Raw genomic sequence first — 21,771 nt, 5'->3', positions numbered from 1 at the left:
CAGCTGTCTTGTAAATGGATGCTCCTGGAGCACAGGTGACCGGCTAAGAGAGTGTGAATGGTGTAACGGAAGCCATCACCACTGGAAACAATTCATGCATATATTCTGATGACGGAGGAAAGTTTTACAGTGATATATTGACTAATGTTCACAGCATTCCTAGTGATCCTCTGGAAAACAGACGTTTAAAAAAAACAGATGTTTAAAAAAATTGCCCAATAATGAAGAGCAAATAAGTGACAGTTGCAACGATAGGACAAGGAATTCTGGCTGTCAGACCCTGGCCTAAGCCTTTAGACCACTCTGCATTTTTGGAAAGAAAGCATCTTCCTGTAAAACATGAACCTCTGAGTGATGAAAAGGAAAGATGTGAACAAATTGAAGAAAGTCAAAGAGGAAAGCAACAAAAATGATTAAAGGTCTAGAAAACATGACTGTGAGAGAAGATTGAAAAAACAGGGTTTGTTTACTCTGAAGAAGAAAAGACTGAGAGGGGACCTGATGACAGTTCTCAAGTATATAAAACGTTCTACTTCTGAGGATAGAACAGGAAATAATGGGCTTACATTGCAGCAAGGGAGGTTTAGGTTGGACACTAGGAAAAACTTCTTAACTGTCACAGTAGTTAAGCAATGGAACAAATTGCCTAGAGAGGTTGTGGAATGTCAGTCATTGGAGGTTTTTAAGAACAGATTAGACAAACACCTGTAAGAAATAGTCTAGTTATTACATAGTTCTGCCTTGAGTACAGGGGCTGGATTAGATGACCTCTCAAGATCCTCTCCAGTCCTACATTTCTATAATTCTATAGCTTGATCACATAATTAAATCAGTGTCTTAGTCCCCCACAAGGAAGCAAAGTTACAAGGTTAGATTTGAATCTGGATGTCTGCCAAGTGACAACAGAAGAGCCTGATCATGCAAATACTTATGCACATCAGTAGCTTTGAACACGTGATTTCTACCATAGAAATAAATGGTACATAAATAAATAAATTCACATAGTTTAAGTGTTTTCAGGGTCAGAGCCCTAGACATTTCAAAGAGATATAGCAAATAAGCAGGTGAAAATAAGACGACTAGGAAAAGTTTAACAACAATACTTTTATTCTAAGGGGCATTACTTACCGGTACATTTACTACTTGCTTTAGAAAAAAACTTAAATAGGAACAGAGGATTTGCTGTACCAAATTATATAATTATTTTGGAATCCTGGCTATGGCGAAAAACTGCTGTTCCAGGGAAAAAATGAAATGTCCTTTGAAATTGCACCAGATTATGCAATGCTGCAAAGGGTGTGTATGATGAGCAGTAGAAGGGGTATATATTTCACAATCCATGCAGAGGATCAGTTTATGCCATATAGCATAATATTTGATTACACCTATTATAAACCTATTATTTGAACATCCATAATTACAAATGTTCTTAAAGGAGAAATTATCTAGCTTCTTTTGGTGGGGGTGTGTGAATGCTGGCCACCATGAGGACTCAGCAGTGGTGTGCCATGATATGTTTAGTCAGGCATGCAACCGTACGCTTGCATGGAAAACTGAATCCTCCATGCAGTGTGACCTCACATGTATGGTGCATGCACAGTCACACTGTACATAGGACACCATTTTGTTTGTTCATTTGCAGGCTGGACAGAACTGTCAAGTGGGCACCTTCTGGGGTGCATGCAATGCATGATTTGCATACAATGACAGCACACTATTGGCACTCAGTCAGCTCAAAATCAATATGTTGTGAACAAAATTAATCAAGGAATCAAAAGACATGGAGAAGAAACTCCTGAATTGCTTATACAGCAAGAGTGGAACCTGAATATCAAACAGGGGGAAACTGCAATTGCTCGCTTACAAGCATAAATTCAATCTAGTTGGTGTTACTGAAACCTGCTGGTATGATTCACACTAGTGGAATGTTAATTCATGGTTATAACCTATTAAGGAAAGATAGAGTGGACACAAGGGGAGGGGGGAGGGGCACGCTGTCAAAAATAGCATTACCTGTTTCACTGACAACTCAGAAGAAAGTGATCTTGCATGTTAATGGATTAATATCGTAACAGATAAAACACAAAATGAGGTATTAGTTGATGTCTGCTACAGACCACCAAAACATAATAGGGGACAGGATGGTCATGTCCTTATGCACCTATTTATAATGTGTAGGGAAAAAAGCTGCGTTATGTGGGATTTCAATTTGAGTGACATGCTGGAAGTCTCATGCTGCTAGTATTAAAACATCCTTGCAAGTTCTAAAATATTATAGATGGCAATTTCCTTACTCAGAAAGTGTTACAGCCAACATATGGGAATTCTTTATTAGGACGGTAAAGATAAAGTGATCACAGAATTAAAAATTAATGGTAGCTTAGGTACAAGTGATCACTTTCATAATGTGCAAGAAGAATAAAGTCCAGACCAGTAATAAGTGCTTTAATAGGGCCAATATCACAAAACTGAAAACAATTATGAGCCAAATCAGCTGGAAGAATTTAATCAGAAAAATGTGAGTGAAAATTGAAATCATTTAAGAACATCTTACTAGATGACCAAACCCCATAATCTCACAACTGAGGAAGAAGGTTGTGCTAGTTAAATAAAATAAAACGTGGTTTAGAGGGGAAGCAAAGGAAGATACAAACTATATGACAAATGGAAGAAAGAAGAAGTTGATAGTAATGAACTGAAATCAGAAGTTAGGAATAGTAGAAAATTGATAAGGGAATCAAAAGGAAAGAATGATAAATCTATGGCCATCAGAATTAAAGACAATAAGGAGTTTTTTTAAAAAAATATATTAGGAATAATAATGGTGAAAAAACAAGTGTTCAAGAAAAAAAATCTGTTCTGTATTTGTGCGGAAAAAAGAGATTATAGATATGGTGATGATGAACTCTTTACATTCCACTAGTATCTCTGGAGGATGTTAAACAGAAGCTACTAAACTGAAACATTTTAAAATTATCACGTCCAGATAACTTAAGATAAGAGCATTAAAAAGAGCTGTCTGAGGAGCTTTCTGGACCATTATTGCTGATTTTTAATAACCAGTGATTTCCCCCAGGAATTGAAATTAGGGTGGGCGGGGTGTTCAAAAATTCCTCTGTGTGTGTACCGATGAGGGGTGAGACTGTTAGGGTGAAGGTGAGCTGTAATGCACCATAGTAAAAACTGAAAAATGTTTTGCAACCATTTTATTAGATTTAACTCATGTTTTTAAATCATCACACAAATTAAAGTGGGCTACTCAAGCCTACTATGAAACACTATATCTACATCCTTCTTGGTTTCTTGTTATATTTTTGCACAAACTCTGTTACTGAACTTCTCGAATGCAGTACATTCATTTTTGGTGGCTTCTCATCTGTCTGGTACTTCCACTCCTTCATGATATGCTCGTCATCATGCAGAAGGCGACTTCAGAACACAAAATTCTATTCAATGAAGAAAAAGAATGCTCAACTGTAGATATTGTGACTGGGACTAGAAAGAGATGAATTCCTACTTCTTTTATCCCAGGAAACATAGTACAAAAATTGGGTCAAACCACTAATGATAAAAAAATAAGTTGACAAATATTCATTCATTTATTTTATGATATTCCACTCTGTGTTCAAATTCTCTATTCTGTCCTGATCACATGGCAGCCCTATTGCAGGTAGTGCCTCACTCCACTGAACTGTCAGTGTTTTATAAAACAGACATCTGTAAAAGCTACACAGAGATCCAGAAGTTGCTGTTGTCGAGATATAAGAATCAAGCCTGTGTACTTTACCTTTTCATCTGGTTTAACAAACACTTCTTGTCCTTTTCATTTAAGGAGTCAATTTAATTAGTCAACTTCTGAACTGAAGTCTTTGCTTCTTCCAGTACGTGTTCAATGGATCTCTCTCTGATTGATCCAAGCTTTGTCCATTGCTGGACAAAGATCTACTACTGTGGTAGCAGATGCCTGGATGGCATTGTTTAATGACCCAAGTGGTTTCAACAGTAGACTTACAAGAGAGAATGGCGATTGTCTTCTCTGAACGTAGTAGCAAAAGTAGTCCACCAGCCTCACTAATTAGATCCAACCCATCTTTATAGATACTTTCCAAAGCCAATAATAACGGTTGCAGTAATTTTAAGACAACAGCGAAGGATCACTCATGAGAAAGCCAGCGGGTTTTCCCAGGTTGGACTAATTTGAACTTCAGTCCCAGTGTATCTTCTATATTTTCCAAGATGTTCAGTCCTTTTGAACTCTTGCTGAAAAAAGATCATAATGAAGACATTAAATTTATAGTTTTTTAAATGCCTTTTGAAGATTCTGCAGCTTGTACTAGTGCTAGTTGGAGTAGATGGCCGCTGCAGTGTGCCTAGGAGAGTTTAGTGTTACACTTTTCTCTGAGCAAAGCTTGTACTCCACTATGTCTTCCGGAGAAGTTTGCAGCTCCATCAAATGCACAAGCAGCCATCTCCTTGGGGTTCAATTTACAAGCATTGAACTCTAAGATGTGCATTGTCAGAGATGCAGCCAATGTGCATAACCTGAACATCTAGAAATTAATCTACTGTCCTAACACTGACATCAAGATAATGTATGCAGGGACTTAATACTTGACACCCATTTGCATCGGTCCATTTATCAGCCATGTATGCACATTTTCTGAGTGTAGTGAGAGAGTTCTCTTTTTCAACTGCTGAGTCTTTCACTGTTGCACTGCATGCTTCTAACCAGACAGTTGAGTTTCTTGCAGAAAGATAGTGAGCATTTGCTGGTCTTGGTCAGAACCAGGGTCCAATTTCAGGATTAACAAATGACAATGCACTTAACATTGGCTTCCAGGCTGTAGTGTGTAGTATCTCTTGTTTAAAGAGACAGTATGATGTGACAATGTTTGTTTGAATAAACTGTGTTGTGCGTCTCCAGCCTTTTTAACCGCCTGGTTAAGTACTTGTAAAATTAGCTTTGACAATGACTGGCTTATGAGGCTTTCTGCATGCTGATGCAGTCCAGAGGATTGGTGTTTTGCAGCCTTCACATAGTTTATCAGCATTGGCTTTGCTGATCGGTCTGGGAAACCAAGCTCCACTTTTATTATATAAATTCATGGTATGCTCACATCTTTAACACTTTTCAGAGTAGCAGCCGTGTTAGTCTGTATCCGCAAAAAGAACAGGAGTACTTGTGGCACCTTAGAGACTAACAAATTTATTTGAGCATAAGCTTTCATGAGCTACAGCTCACTTCATCGGATGCATTCAGTGGAAAATACAGTGGGGAGATTGTATTTTCCACTGAATGCATCCAACGAAGTGAGCTGTAGCTCACGAAAGCTGGTGCTCAAATATATTTGTTAGTCTCTATGGTGCCACAAGTAATCCTTTTCTTTTTGAGGATACAGACTAACAGGGCTGCTGCTCTGAAACCTGTAATTAGTTAAGATGAGTTATTATCAGCAGGAGAAAAAACTTTTGTAGTGATAATCAAGATGGCCCATTTAGGCAGTTGGCAAGAAGGTGTGAGGATATTTAACTTAAGGAAATAGATTCAATATGTGTAATGACCCAGCCACTCCCAGTCTCTATTCAAACCCAAGTTAATGGTATCTAGTTTGCATATTAATTCAAACTCAGCAGTTTCTCCTTGGAGTCTGTTTTTGAAGCTTTATTGTTGCAAAATTGCCACCCTTAAATCTTTTACTGAGTGGCCAGAGAGGTTGAAATGTTCTCCTACCGGTTTTTGAATGTTATGATTCCTGATGTCAGATTTGTGTCCATTTATTCTTTTACGTAGAGACTGTCCGGTTTGTCCAATGTACATGGCAGAGGAGCATTGCTGGCAGAGGAGCACTGCTGGCACATGATGGCATATATCACATTGGTAGATGCGCAGGTGAATGAGCCCCTGATAGTGTGGCTAATGTGATTAAGTCCTATGATGGTGTCACTTGAATAAATATGTGGACAGAGTTGGCATCGGGCTTTGTTGCAAGGATAGGTTCCTGGGTTAGTGTTTTTGTTGTGTGGTGTGTAGTTGTTGGTGAGTATTTGCTTCAGGTTGGGGGGATGTCTGTAAGCGAGGACTGGTCTGTTTCCCAAGATCTGGGAGTGAGGGATCATTTTTCAGGATATGTTGTAAATCTTTGATGATGCACTGGAGAGGTTTTAGTTGGGGGCTGAAGGTGACAGCTAGTGGCATTCTGTTATTTTCTTTGTTGGGCCTGTCCTGTAGTAGGTGACTTCTGGATACTTTTCTAGCTCTGTCAATCTGTTTCTTCACTTCAGCAGCTGGGTACTGTAGTTGTAAGAATGCTTGATAGAGATCTTGTAGGTGTTTGTCTCTGTCTAAATAGCCAGACAATCCTGCTGTCAGGGTGCCAATGCCTAAGATGATGGGATGTCCAGGATTCCCATGTTTATGTATCTTGGGAAGCAGATAGAATACCCCTGGTTGGGGTTCTAGGCATGTGTCTGCACAGATCTGTTCCTGTGCTTTTTCAGGGAGTTTCTTGAGCAGACGGTGTAGTTCCTTTTGGTAATCCTCAGTGGAATCAGAGGATAATGGCCGGTAGAATGTGGAGTTAGAGAGCTGCCTAGTAGCCTCTTGTTCATATTCCAACTTATTCATGATGATGACAGCACCTCCTTTGTCAGCCTTTTTGATTATGATGTCAGAGTTGTTCCTGAGGCTGCTGATGGCATTGTGTTCTGCACGGCTGAGGTTATGGGGCAAGTGATGCTGCTTTTCCACAATTTCAGCCCATGCACATCGACAGAAGCACTCTATCTAGAAGTCCAGTCTGTTGTTTTGACCTTCAGGAGGAGCTTGGAAAAGAGAGGACTAAGAGGGGATATGACTTGACTGGTGTGGAGAAAGTGAATAAGCTCCTTCACATAACATAAAGTACAACGGGTCACCCAATGAAATTAATAAGTAGCAGGTTTAAAACAAACAAAAGGAAGTACTTCTTCACACAACACACAGACAACCTGTGGAACTTTTTGCCAGGGGATGTTGTGAAGGCTCAAACTATAACTGGGTTCAAAAAAGAACTAGATAAGTTCATGGAGGATAGGTCCATTAATGACTATTAGCCAGGATGGACAGGGATGCAACTCTATACTCGGAAACCCTCTGCTTGCCAGAAGCTGGGAATGGATGGATCACTGAATAAATGTCCTGTTCTGTTAATTCCCTTTGAAACACCTGGCATTAGCCACTGTCAGAAAACAGGATACTGGGCTAGATGGACCATTGGTCTGACTCAATATAGCTATTCTTATGTTCTCACGTAAAAATTAATTACAATAAAAATGTTTAGTACAGAAACTCCCTAAGATAGCAAACTCTTGAGATACCAACAGAGTGAGATAATAACCTTGGCAAATAATGGGTTTTTAAAATTGTGGCCTACTAGGAAATGTATATTTATATAAGTTTCTCAGTCACAAATCTAGCATTCTGGAGTGAAGTCACTAAAACATAGTCCAAGAAACAAATGTTCCTTTAACGTGCCCCTCCCTACTCCCTCTACTGCATCCCACTCATAGTTGTTGTCCTTGGTCAGTGAAGACCCAGAGTTCAGTGGTGCTTTTGCATGAGTTCACCTCCCATCCTGGGGGGCTGTGGAGGAGAAGGCACCTTGCTTGTTCCTCCAGTTGCTTGCCACTCACTCCAGCTGCTGTTGTTTGTCATGCCACCTTCACTACATCACTCCATTGCTGATGGCCCTGCGCAGTCACCTTCTGCTGCCATCTGTCATTGTGACGTCTGTGAGTCAGTCTCTAGAGGTTCCACCCAACTCTGTGATTTCAGCTGTCAGTGGGGAACCTCACAGCAAGAGCAGGCTGGGCTGTCTTTTTTACAGAAATGCTGTCCTGCAGCAGGTCAAAGCACTTAGACCTGAATATTAGTGATTTCAGCTCTAGTGGTCACTTAACAAAACAAAAGACTCTATGGGGCCTAATAAACTTATTTTTAAATAGAGGAGAGGCGCAAGTCAAATTGTGCCTGTGACTCTTAGGCACAGCCCACACCACCAAGCAAAACTCTTGTTTCGTCATCCACCCCTCTTTTCACTGGGATCTGCCAACCAAATCCCTTGCTTAGTGAGTGCAGTTCAGTTGAAGATGACCAGTGCTTAATTTGTAATGAAAGAGGTACTGGGCGCAATCAAGTTTTTTACTTTCATAACTGATGTGGCAAGCCCAGAGGTCCTGGGGCTATGAACTGCCAAGCCTAGAGGTGCGGGGGCTCAACCCTGGAAAAAGTTAAGCATTGAGGGTGACCCTCTCAATCAGGACAGACTAAATATTGTTCTGCTGCCCTTTAACTCATACAATAAAGATAACAACCTTTCATGATCCCCACCTTCAATACTAAAGTGATTGGTAACCCAACACCAGCCAAAATTGATCACTTGGGCAACACTATTCTGTCTGCTGGATACCTAGGCAGAGTAGGTGAATTCATGAAAATACAGTCTGGTCCTGAAGCCTTCCCCTGTCCCTGGCTCATCACTAGCTGTCAGGGGAGAGCTCATTCAGATCTTGATTACAAATCATAATTTGAAATTATAAGGTTGGCCAACATTGCCAAAATGAATGTGCCAACATTGTCAGAAAAAAACAGCTCTGTGAAGAAGCTAGTCTTTGTTTGTACTTTTCAAACCTATTATACTTTTTCAGGTACAAGTATTTTATCATACACTGTATATGCTTTTAAAGGGTGTATTAATGTTTCAATTTCCATTCAAATTTCTAACCAATGACTAAATTGGCAACACTGCAGGTAACTAGTTGTCCATTGCAGGGGTGTTGGGGAAATTCAGGGGGGGTGTATGAAAATCCCTGCTTGGTGCGCTAGAAAAGTTCCAGAAACCTGAAAGAAAGCTAATGTTATACCAATTTTTTAAAAGGGTAAATGGAATGTCCTGGGTAGTTATATGCCTGTCAACCTGACATCGATCTTGGGCAAGATAATAACATCCTCCAGAGATACCATACGATGAATCTATATCATCTGTTTCCCCCCCAAATACAGAGCAGAACTATTTCGTGAACACTTCTACTTTTTCACCATTATTGTTGATAATTCTACCATTTCCATCTAATAATGGACCAATAACAAGACTTGACTTATAAAGAATTAAAGGAAGTTAATGTAATTGCAAAGCAACATGGATTTATGGAAAAATCCTGTCAAACTAACTTGCTATCTTTTTTGATGAAATTACAAGTTTGGTTGATGCAATATACTTCGATTTCTGTAAGGGATTTGACTTGGTATCACATGACTTTCTGATTAAAAATTAGAATGACACAAAGTTAACATAGCACACATTAAATGGCTGACTGTTAGGCTGACTGTAGGTCTCAAAATGTAACTATAAATGGGGAATTGTCATCGAGCAGGTGAGTTTCCAGGAGGTCCCAGCGGGATTAGTTCTTGGCCCTGCACTATTTAATAATATCAATGACCTGGAAGAAAACAAAATCACTGATAAAGTTTGCACAAATGGTAAATAACAGAGAGGAAAGGTCATTGATTCAGAGTGATCTAGATCACTTGGTAAACTGAACACAAGCAAACAATGTGTTGTAATACAGCTAATTGTAAATGTATACATCTAGGAACAAAGCATGTAGGCCATACTTATAGTATGTGGGACTATCCTGGGAAACAGTGACTCAGATAAAGATTTGGGGGTCGTAGTGGATACTCAGCTGACCATGAGCTCCTGCTGTGAAGCTGTAGGTCAAAGGAGTTAATGCAACTGTAGGATGCATAAACTGTGGAACCTCAAGTATGGAGTAGAGAGGTTATTTTACCTCTATATTTGGCACTGGTATGACTCCTACTAGGATATTTTGTCCAATTTCGGTGCCCACAATTCATGAAGCATCTTAATAAATTGGAGAGGGTTCAAAGAAGAGTCACAAGAATGAGTAAAGGATCAAATGGCTGGAAGTTGAAGCTTGACAAATACAGACTTAAACATTTACACTTGTTTTCCCCAGTGAGAGTAATTAACCACTGGATCAATTTGTCAAGGGTCATGGTGGATTGTCCATCAATGATGATTTTTAAATCAAGATTGGATTAATTATTTTGGGGGCGTTCCATGGGATGGGTTATACCGGAGGTCAGACTAGATGATGACAAAGGTCCTTTCCAGCCTTAGAATCCATGAATCATAGTACCGGACAATCTGAAGCATTGAATCCCACAAACTGATAGTACACTAAATTGTATTTCCTTTTTCTGTTCTAATATGTGAGCAAGAACATCAAATGAGAAGAGATAAAAAAGGTATGAAGTGTCACAACAAGGATGTTGAGACACAATAAATCAAAGCCTTTATTTAACCAAGATACATCCATTGAGAAATAGGTGTAGGCAGGCGTATGCCATCACTTACTATTTTAATTTCCCACAGGCAACATTTTTTGTTCATCAGGCCTTTTATTCACACCCTGCCGATCTCTATATCTAATTTACCTGCTGTGGTAGTGATCATATTTTATATAATGACATGTCTGCCTTGGAGAGTGTATGGGCACATATTGCAGGTGAGGCTAATGAATCAGCCAGTTTGTGCACACATTTAAAATTGTAAGTTCTCATTTTCAGCAGCAATCTGGCCAATTACCACAATTAATTGAATTATTTGAATCGGCATTGTGCAGGAAATAGTGGATTGGGAATATTTCTTAAAGTATTTTTCTTAAATTTAAAATATATTATGTGACTTCAACAAGCAACTTTTGGGTACACAATTTTAAAAAGAAACCAAACTATACACTTATATGCATTGACAGATAAGCTAATTTTTAACTACTCTGATAGCAAAGGACTCTCCAATGCATTTTTATGCTCACCAGATTTTGAACCATATTGGCTCATTGATAGTAAGTGTATCTTTGTTTTGTATATGATGTGGACAGTTTATTTTAATGAAGGGAGCAAGGTACAGTGTGTGACAGCCAGAACCTCAACTGCGTTAGGAACTGTCTTATCCTACAATATATATATTATTAAAAATAAATCGGCCTGATGTGATTGTTATGTTTAATGATCAGAAATGTGAATGTAGCAAGTAACCAGAGTATCACAATGCAATGTATGAAAAATGCTCATCTAATCCTTGGCTTTTTTATCTGCAACAGACAACATGGACACACCCACTAGGAACTGGGCTAAGAACACCAATACTCTACACATACTGAACACAAAGCCTGTACAACAACTGTAACATACTATTGGGCTGATTTTCCAATTTCTGTCATAGACAAACTATTGTAAAAGAATAATATAATCATTTACAATAATAGCCTTTTTCTTTTCCTTACCAACCCTGACGCTTGGAACACCCTTTTGCACTGTAGTCCACCAACGACTGCCCCCTCTTTAGTTATATATTTTCTTGAAAAGGCAAATACTTAGCATTTTAAATCTATAAACTCCATATTTTTCATATTATACACACAAAAAACACAAGCCCTCAAAAGTTAAGAAATACTAAATAATAAATAATCTGTTCAGCTGTAATTCTGCCCCCTTGCGGGTATGAATTATGATATAGTCTTTAATTACATGACCAGTTACAATTATGTGTGCCTCTTTCATTGCACAAGATAGACTGTGCTCAGGGAATGATGCAGATGTTTGATATTTTTATGCTCATCATTCAGTTAGTAGTCCCAGCCTTATTTACAGTACAGAATGCAATGAATAAAGGATTATACATTTCCTTTTGGTCTTTTCTAAGGAGCTTATTACCAAGGTATCTGAGTGTCACACAAATAATTAATTTTTATACCCATTTTACAGATGGGTAAGCTAAGACAAAAAGTATTTTCTGAGGCCACATAATGAGAATGTGGTAAAGCCAAGGTCAGAATTCCAGACCTGCATGACTACCATCCATGAACTCATTTCTGTGCCTTTACCTCCAGAGATTCTGAATATACACAAGTCCCATTAGCTTCAGTTGCAGTGGAAAGAGCTCACCATTCCTATAAATGAGGCCCTAGGCATCTCAAGCTTGAAAATGAGGAGTGCACAATTAGGGACCAATTGCCAAATTTTGTCTTAAGTGTCTTCCTCATCATTACATAGGAACTCTGTAGCAGAGGCAGGGATAGAACCGAGTTCTCCTTTGTGGCATTCACTTGCCTTAACCTTTCTCTTTATGCAGTTTCCTGCTTTGTTCTTTCAAGGCCTTTCAACTTTTACATAAAATGAGGCCGGGTCCTACAAACAGTCCTCTTCACTATAGAGCACTGATTCATCACCAGAGCATCTTGCAGCCTGTGCTCTGAATGACATGGGGCTCCTGTGGAAAAATAATATGTGATCATGTAATTAAAAACCATCAGAATGCATACGTACAAGAAGACATAATCAAGGCTGCACAGGCAACCTGAATTCTGGCATTTCTAATGTCAAGTGCTTGACTTTGCAAATGAAATGTTCCATCAATTTGAGGAGTTTGCATATAGTTTTCCATTTTTTGTAGAAAGGAAAAAAGTAGTAATAAATTTTACTATGTGAAATTGTAAGAACATTCATCATGCATTATTGGTTGGGTTTTAACCCTGAATCTTCAGTGCTGCAGTACAGCTTGTATTACAGGACTAACTGTTAGCTAGCATCAGGAGATGGCGGTTATCTTGGGGTTGCAGGTGAGGGGGAGAGGATGGGTTCTTGGGGCCATGTGCTTGGTCTATGATTCAAGGCAACCATCCCCTCTCTCTCTCACTCATACAAGGTGTGGTATCCTCATGGCAGGGAAAGAGACTGATGTTCTGTGTTAGGAGGGCTATGGAAGACATCTGATCCTGGCTCGTTCTTTTTCCCCTCCAGGAGAGGTTGTCTGCTCCCAATGCACCACTGCTGCTGTTTTGATGGTGGTGTGGGCTTTAACATTCATGTTCAGTTATTATTCTGGCATGCTGCCAAAACATTCCTGACTAGCACGTGGGAGAAGGAAAATGGCAATTTTCAAAAATACTAACTAAATCTGAACAGAATTTCATGGGACAAAGAAAATGCTCTTTTCTGACACCAATGCTTTCTCCCTGACAAATTTTTCAGAGTCCCCTAGCAAACATGAAGATGTTAGAGCTCCTGAAAGAAGGCTCACAAGATATTTTAACAATGCATAATTTTAGGCAACCTAAATAGAGAGATCAGTACCAGTTTCCCTGTAATAAATCCACCTATCCAAACAAACAGAACCACAAGTAATTGACAGGTCACAGAACCATCAAGATGTCCATATCTACACTGAAGAGTCACATGATCACTCTTGGAAATTAACTGCCTCAGAAAAAAATAGGTAATATAACAGGGTGTATGCCTACCAAGCACCTGCTTGCGGCCAGGAGTGACTCCAATGTGCTCTGCGTCAGTCCCCTCTTCTAAGGGTTCCTTAATGAGCTCTACACACATGGGTCACTGCTGTAGATGTGACTTGGCCCTCTGGCCAAGTCAGAAACAAGCTTAAACCATTCAAGGATAACAAAAAATTAAACTAAGAAGTCCAAATAAGCAAATGAGTTCTTTGACTCTTTGTGAGCTTTTCTTCAGCTCTCCATCTGGGACCCATTTGAGTCCTTCCCTCTGCTTCAGTACTATGCACTTGGCTCCTGGGCTAGTTCTCCTGAAGCACTGTTCTCCTGCACCTTGCCTAGTGTAGACGGTTGGGTCCCCTGGCTTGTTCCACCAGGGTACCCAACCTCTTCACACCATGACTCAGGGCCTTTCACAAAAGCTTGCTCAGTAGCTGTGGTCAGCCCCCAGATTGAAGTCTCTCAGATCTTTTAGAAGGGCCTGGTGTCTTTAGTTATCAGCAAATCCCCTTACCTCAACTCCCAGTCCCATCCCCCAGTTGGGGAAGCAGCTAATTAATCGTGACACAGATGGGGCTGTGACAATCTCCTCCTACAAGGACTTTGTGACAGGCAAGTTGCTGGAATATTGCACATATTAACACACGGATGTTTTATACTCAGATGGGGGGGGCGGGATCTGGTTTTAAGAAGAGAGAGAATCACTTTGGTGATGTGAATCATGTGAATCAGGTTTTACTTGTTGCTCAATATGTTCAATTCAATACTTATTCTTTCACTGTTAGGTTTTAATCTACACTGGCTTTTTCTTGAGGTGACTCTTCAGGGTCTTTCAATTAACCTTTATTACTGTGGAAACATGCAGTTTCATCTGTTAATCCACTTTTTGAGAGCTCATGATGAGTGTTCAGTATATTGAGACAACGACTTTAAAAATAATTCAGTCATATTAAAAATCAGTTATTTTTTTAAAAAAATTACCTTTTTGATCTAAAGATTAGGAGAGCCCTCAAACAAACTTTTTTCTAATTAATAAAGGACTGTGACATGAATACGTTTGCTTTACAAGTTTACACTAGTAGTAGCAGCAGCAGCTTTGACTCAACACCTGAGAATGAAGTAGTAGCATCCATTTTGATAACACCATTCTGCCAAGTCATAACATCCTCTCAAAAACCAAAAAGGAAATACCACCAAAGCGCTGCAGAGCAAAATATCAAATTATTCCAAATTCAAAACAGCATTATTTGATTTATATAAAGTTAATGTTCACTGTGTTAACACAAGAGACTGTAATTTCCAGTATATTACATTATATATATAAAATAGAAAAAGCTGATCTCCTTAGGAAGAGTAGTTGGCTGATTTTAGTTAACTTAAGATTCAGAAGACCTCAGTTATCTTTAGTTAACAGAGTCACTGGAGGGCTTCAGCATGTTCTGTGAGGGTAGACACAATAATATGGATTTCCATTGACTTCAGTGTAGCTAAGATGCTGGTGCATCAGTGCAGGATCAGGGGCCTAATGGTAATAGAGGTCGCAAAATTCTTCCCTCAAATTTTCATGTGTGTCTCCATAAAATAGAACCATTTATTTAGCAAATTCACACAAGCAGACTAAGTTATTGGACTGCTGGCATTCTCCCAACAGCAGATGCACACACACTCTAGATTCTCTTAATAGCCTCTTCCAGCATTGCCACATTCTGAAGGCTAATGATACTCCCTGAACAAGTTCTCCCAATCCTGCCATCTGAAATAGACACATCTGCTGTAAGTTTTGGGAGAGGAAGATATTCAGTGCCCATACAACATCAGCCAACATTCTCCATGCAGACATTTATAACAGGAATGGCAATAAGATATTCTATAGGTATTTCAACTAACTCAGACTTGCTGAATCTAGCATTCAGTAGCTATATCTACACTGCAATTAAAAACCTGCAACTGGACTCTGTCAACCGAGTCAGGCTCACAGGGTACAGGCTAAGGGGCTGTTTAATTAGGGTTGCCAACTTGGTAATATTTAAAAACCGAACACTCCAACAGGAGTGCCAGAACCTCCCCTGCTCTGCCTTCCCCCCAACGCCCCACACTTGCCCCTCCTATTCCCCCCAAGGCCCACATCTGTCCCACCTCTTCCCCCAAACCCCTGCCCCGCCTCTCCCCTGAGGCCCCACCCCATCCACTCCTCTTTCCTTCTCCTTCCTGTTGCTTGCTGCTTCTCCCCTCCCACTCGGGTCAGGACGGACTCACCTGTGAAGTCAGGGCTGGGAGCTGCAGCCACCCATGAAGGTAGGAGGTGGCCCTGCATAAATAGGGGCTGGAGCAGGTGATGATCTGGTGCCTCCTCCCCACTCGCAGAAAGTAGACTTTAGGTTTCCAGTCAAAAACCAAGCACCTGGCCACCCTATGTTTAATTGTGGTGCAGCCTGAGCTCTGGGACTCTCCCACCTCACAGGGTCCTAGAGCCTGGGCTCCAGCCTGAGCCTGAATGCCTACACTGCAATTAAACAGCCCCTTAGCCTGAATCAGCTGGCACATGCCAAATGCAGGTTTTTAACTGAAGTGTAAACATACCCAGTGACATTTTCTATGTAGGCTTCTTTTAATCACATTATGTTTTGATAAGTAGCTTGATTTTAGCAAGTACTGAACTCTATTAAATGCATGTTTAGAGTAAGAAATTTAATAAGACTAAATTAAGTGGTGATGAAAAACATAATTCTTTTAACTACATCTTGGTAATAAGGAACCAGGATGGCAGTGAATGCAAATGTAATTAAATGTTTCATTCAACTTCCCTCACCTTTCCAATTTAACAAAAATTCTAAAAAAGTTGGTTTGGGGTTCTTCTGAAACGTTTTTTTTTAACTACCAGCAAAACGAAAAACCAATTATTTGTACAGCTCTAGTCATGACTTTGTCTATCCATTTACATGAACAACTACAATGCAGGCCATGTGTAATGCTGACAGACCCCAGGACCTCTGGAGCTTAGTGCATGAGCTTCTACCACATGAGCTAAAAGCCAACTGGCTGTTAGCTAAGGCTGTAGAGCAAACTCATTTAACTCTCTCTAAGTGGTATCAGTGCCACTAGATGGGACAGAACACCACACCGAGGAGGTGTGTGGGTTACATACTTCTCCTAGCTGAGGAAGCGAGTCCCGAGCTTCAGAGACTTCCCAGCCCCCACTTGTAATGCCGACAGACCCCGGTCGTCGGCGGGCAGGATCAGATCTGGGACTTCTGGAGCTTAGTGCATGAGACTCTACAGCACGAGCTAAAAGCCAACTGGCTGTTAGCTAAGTCTGTAAAGGAGACTCATTTTATCTTTCTCTAAGTAGTCTCGGTGCCACTTGCTGGGACAGAACTCTACACCCAGGAGGTGTGTGGGTTACATATGCACTCTCCGAAGTCCCAACCCAAGCAGCCCTCATGTGGGGTCAGGGCTAGGGAGAGCAGGAGAACGCTTTCTACCTTCTACTCCACAGCAGACTGCATTAAACTGAGGCACAAACTAGTCGACAAAAATCATTGTTTTCCAGAGTCATGGATATATAAATATCACCAAACTGATTGTGGGCATTTAATCCTAATAAAACGCCTCTTTACCAGACTTTCAGCCCCAGACCCATAGGAGTCATCAGGGTCACTCACGGGGAAATTTCTTTATAGTTCCAGCTTATGTTATTAATAAAATCTGCCTTCTTTCCTCTTCCAACAACCAATTGCTGCCTTCTACCTCCAATTTCCAGACACACATGCTATGAAAGGCCAACATACTACTGCTAAAGTCAGCTAACTTTGGTTCATCATTCCACTACTTTGATTCTTCCAGATTCTTTCCCGTACGTAGGTTTGCAGGGGAGGAGTCAGCAAGGTCAGGAACATAGACGGTACCTGAGTTTTGTAAATATACTGAACATTACACAACACATGCAAGTGCAGAAAATGAAAGCCAGTTCTAACATGGTCACAATTCAATTGCTTTCAGGATTCAGTTTATCTGTTTTCCTAGGTAGGACTAACATAGCCCTCAATTCAGAAAAGCACATGCTTAAGTCATCCTTCTTCATGAAAACTCTTAAGCATAACATGCCATAATTAAGGACACGCTAAAGTACCTTTCTGAAAAGGCTACTGTAATCATCCTGGTATTACTATTGGTCTATACTGTTAGTGATTTTTGCCTTTTTTTGTTGAGATAGGGATTACTTGGCAGAAAGAATATTGTAATTTGTATATTCTATTAACACTCTCTTAAGGCTCACCCTAAAGAAAACAAGATAATAAAGAAAAAAAAATGTTATTGGAATAATAGGAAATATTTATTATAACTGAGAATTTCTTCATCTAAAAAAGTGTCACCACATTGTATTGTGTGTGTCAGGATTATAGACTATATTAGATTTGAAGAAAAAATAGTTTAATCCACATAACTATCATTTGGGAGTAAATATGAAAAATACCCAAGCAATTGGGAAAAAAACATAAAAGGTGGATTGAAATTTCATTGCTCTGCCTTTGTATGTAAGACATTAGTTGAGTAGATCAAATTGGATTGTAGTGCAATTTTATTTCACTTCTAGTTTCCCATTCTTACATTGCAAAGGCTGCAATAAAATAAAATCCCTTTAGGGATCTGTAGGAGAGAATGTTTAAACTGCTGACTTTAAGGTTAATTTAAGGATTCTAAAAAGAAGGGAGCTCATTTTTACTATGACAGGTTTCAGAGTAGCAGCCGTGATAGTCTGTATTCACAAAAAGAAAAGGAGTACTTGTGGCACCTTAGAGACTAACAAATTTATTAGAGCATAAGCTTTCGTGAGTTACAGCTCACTTCATCGGATGCATCCTTTTCATTTTTACTATGTGATATTAACTGAAATCCAATGTTACCAATGTAAGATACTGAATCACCCTGATAAAAACGTACCCGTTTTGAAAAATGTCAAAGCCACATATATATACACACTGTCTCTTCAAAGATTCAGAGGGGAGAACTGTACTTACCATCATGTTTGAAGGCCTCTGAGAAGTGATAGAGGTTTGTTGGTGAGCGATAGTGTTGTGCTGTTCCTCTCCAGACTGGTGAAGATATGCTTCCTAATGAAGGGCTGCTTAATCGTGGCCTGTTCTTTGAATTAAAGAGTGCTGAAGATGAACTGGCAGATTTAATTCTTAGGATAGCAGCATATGAAGTTGGGAGGCCTGGAACAGCTGCTGAATATTCTGTAAAAGAAGTAGTGAGTTCTGAGTAGGAGATAAAATAGATAAGAGGAGCAGGAGAAAAGGAGATGCTCGTTTTGCCTAAATAATATTTTAGCCAGAAAGTGCAAAAGTGAGAACAAAAGAAAAAGAGAGAAAATTAATAAAGTTTTTAAATAAATCAATATACAGCAAAGTTTTGACCCCTAAAAGGGAGAAGTTCCTGTCTCCATGAAGTCCACCAGAGATCTTGCTCTTCCTATCAATTTTAGGTGGAAGGCACTTACATACTATGGTGATGGGTGGTCGTATAAAACCACAAAATAGCTGGAAAGAGAAGTCCACCTCTAGTGATATCAGACTTCATAAATCTGTGGTGACAACTATTGATTAGCTCACTGTGATGCCCTTCTCATTGCCTTCCTTACCAAGACCCTATAGTCTCTCCTTGTTTATCCTCTTTCCTTAAGACTCACTTTTTAGAAGTAGCCCAAAAATACTGACCTAAGTGAAACACCTTCCTGACTCCAACATTACTAGAGAGGGGAAGTTAGTTAATTCAGGAGAGCTCAAGTAGATACTCACAAGGAGGTCACTTACTCTTTTGTCTCTCCCAATGCCTTTTATCTTTTTTGTCTGTGTATTTTACATCGCAAGCTCCACAAATCAGAAACTGTCCTTAATTTTGTGTCTTATACCATGCCAAACATTAGAAAGAAACCATGTTCTTTAAAATAATGCTGAGATGAAAGTTATATTTTAAAAAACCTATTCTGCAGCAACTCAGCAGGGAGAACTTCCATTTAAATCAATAGGAGTTCTCCACATGCAATGGCGAGAGAATCAACATGTATGTTATGCAGAAGCTCCCAGATTGTTTTAAAACACATTCATTTATGCTAATGGGTAGACTGGATATCAAAGGAACAGCTGTAAAGAAACGGATTCCTTTGTGGGGTCAGGGGAGAGTATGGCAGAAAAAAAGGTCACTCTTGTGTTTCTCTAGTGCTGGTAAAATAGATCATTTGTTTCACACCTTGCATCAACATCCTTCAGAAGATGAAAAATTCAAATCTTAGATTGCCCCCTACTGAAAGGGTCACATGACAAGCCTTTCAGTTAAGATATAGTTACTGAAAATTTCTCCAAACTTTGTGTCATCTTCCACTCTGCAGAGCTTTTTGAACCCTGGGAAAGATCCCTTACATTTAAGTAATTGGTATGGTGGCATTGTATTTTGTTTTAAAAATTATAAAAATGTGCATTTTGTTTTGTATTGTTTACACAGGATATGACAGTGAACTCTGAGATGCTTACAGGTTTTGAAGACAGGGACTATGCCTTGTACAATGCTTAGTGTCCATGAGGAGGCGTTAAAAGATCCCTGCTATGTTGCTGTTACTTTAGAGGAAAACGCCTGACAAGCAGATCAAGTTTATCTGAAAATAGCCATTTCCTCCTATGCAAACTGCTTAAGAGACTTAAAAGAATCTTAAAGTCTATTAAAACTGAGAACTAAACACAAGTTTTGGCATGTAGACATGAAAGGTAATATAGAAAAGCATACATAAGAAGAATTCTGCCTTGAGGTGATTTCTCATTTTGGTCTCAGAAACCATCTATTTCATAATGGAATGCATTATCTTGGTCTATAACAATATCTTGCCTGACCCATAAAGGGGTGGGGGGTGGGGAGGAGGGAACAGAACTACTCCATGATACATTAAACCTGAAATGAAGAATGGGAATACTGCTTATAGGACTTGCAATGCTATCACTGGAATACTAATAGAAATACAATGTGGTTTTCTTTACAATAAAATATATTTCATTGTCTCTTGATATATTCCTGAACATATTCTAACAAGATCTATGCTGTCCCAAAAGGTATAGATGTTAGATTGCTCCATATTTCTACCTGGAATCAGAGGCTCAGCAAAGACTGTCCTTGAAATGAAAAGGAGTACTTGTGGCACCTTAGAGACTAACAAATTTATTAGAGCATAAGCTTTCATGAGCTACAGCTCACTTCATCGGATGCATTTGGTGGAAAAAACAGAGGGGAGATTGATATACACACACAGAGAACATGAAACAATGGGTTTATCATACACACTGTAAGGAGAGTGATCACTTAAGATAAGCCATCACCAGCAGCGGGGGGGGGGGGCGGAAGGAGGAAAACCTTTCATGGTGACAAGCAAGGTAGGCTATTTCCAGCAGTTAACAAGAATATCTGAGGAACAGTGGGGGGTGGGGTGGGGGGGAGAAATAACATGGGGAAATAGTTTTACTTTGTGTAATGACTCATCCATTCCCAGTCTCTATTCAAGCCTAAGTTAATTGTATCTAGTTTGCAAAATTAATTCCAATTCAGCAGTCTCTCCTTGGAGTCTGTTTTTGAAGCTTTTTTGTTGAAGGATAGCCACTCTTAGGTCTGTAATCGAGTGACCAGAGAGATTGAAGTGTTCTCCAACTGGTTTTTGAATGTTATAATTCTTGACATCTGATTTGTGTCCATTCATTCTTTTACGTAGAGACTGTCCAGTTTGGCCAATGTACATGGCACAGGGGCATTGCTGGCACATGATGGCATATATCACATTGGTAGATGCGCAGGTGAATGAGCCTCTGATAGTGTGGCTGATGTGATTAGGCCCTATGATGGTATCCCCTGAATAGATATGTGGACAGAGTTGGCAATGGGCTTTGTTGCAAGGATAGGTTCCTGGGTTAGTGGTTCTGTTGTGTGGTGTGTGGTTGCTGGTGAGTATTTGCTTCGGATTGGGGGGCTGTCTGTAAGCAAGGACTGGCCTGTCTCCCAAGATCTGTGAGAGTGATGGGTCGTCCTTCAGGATAGGTTGTAGGCCACCTGCTGAAATGAAGAAACAGATTGACAGAGCCAGAAGAGTACCCAGAAGTCACCTACTACAGGACAGGCCCAACAAAGAAAATAACAGAATGCCACTAGCCATCACCTTCAGCCCCCAACTAAAACCTCTCCAACGCATCATCAAGGATCTACAACCTATCCTGAAGGACGACCCATCACTCTCACAGATCTTGGCAGACAGGCCAGTCCTTGTTTACAGACAGCCCCCCAATATGAAGCAAATACTCACCAGCAACCACACACCACACAACAGAACCACTAACCCAGGAACCTATCCTTGCAACAAAGCCCGTTGCCAACTCTGTCCACATA

The 21,771-nt window shown here is 39.9% G+C and overlaps 1 protein-coding gene across 2 annotated transcripts in view; it reads right to left on the bottom strand.

The window, feature by feature from the left end:
• Positions 1-21,771, bottom strand: part of CNTN5 (contactin 5) — a 1,042,858-nt gene that overhangs the window by 393,243 nt on the left and 627,844 nt on the right. For both annotated transcript variants that reach the window (XM_038372749.2, XM_038372738.2), the window contains one exon: positions 18,372-18,590. In XM_038372749.2, the coding sequence (XP_038228677.1) occupies positions 18,372-18,590 (219 nt within the window). The remainder of the gene's footprint in view (positions 1-18,371; positions 18,591-21,771) is intronic.

This window comes from Dermochelys coriacea, chromosome 1 (genome assembly GCF_009764565.3).
Source record: "Dermochelys coriacea isolate rDerCor1 chromosome 1, rDerCor1.pri.v4, whole genome shotgun sequence".
Lineage (NCBI taxonomy): Eukaryota > Metazoa > Chordata > Testudines > Dermochelyidae > Dermochelys > Dermochelys coriacea.
Note: the sequence above shows the minus strand (reverse complement) of the source record. Positions and strands in the feature narration are given on the sequence as shown.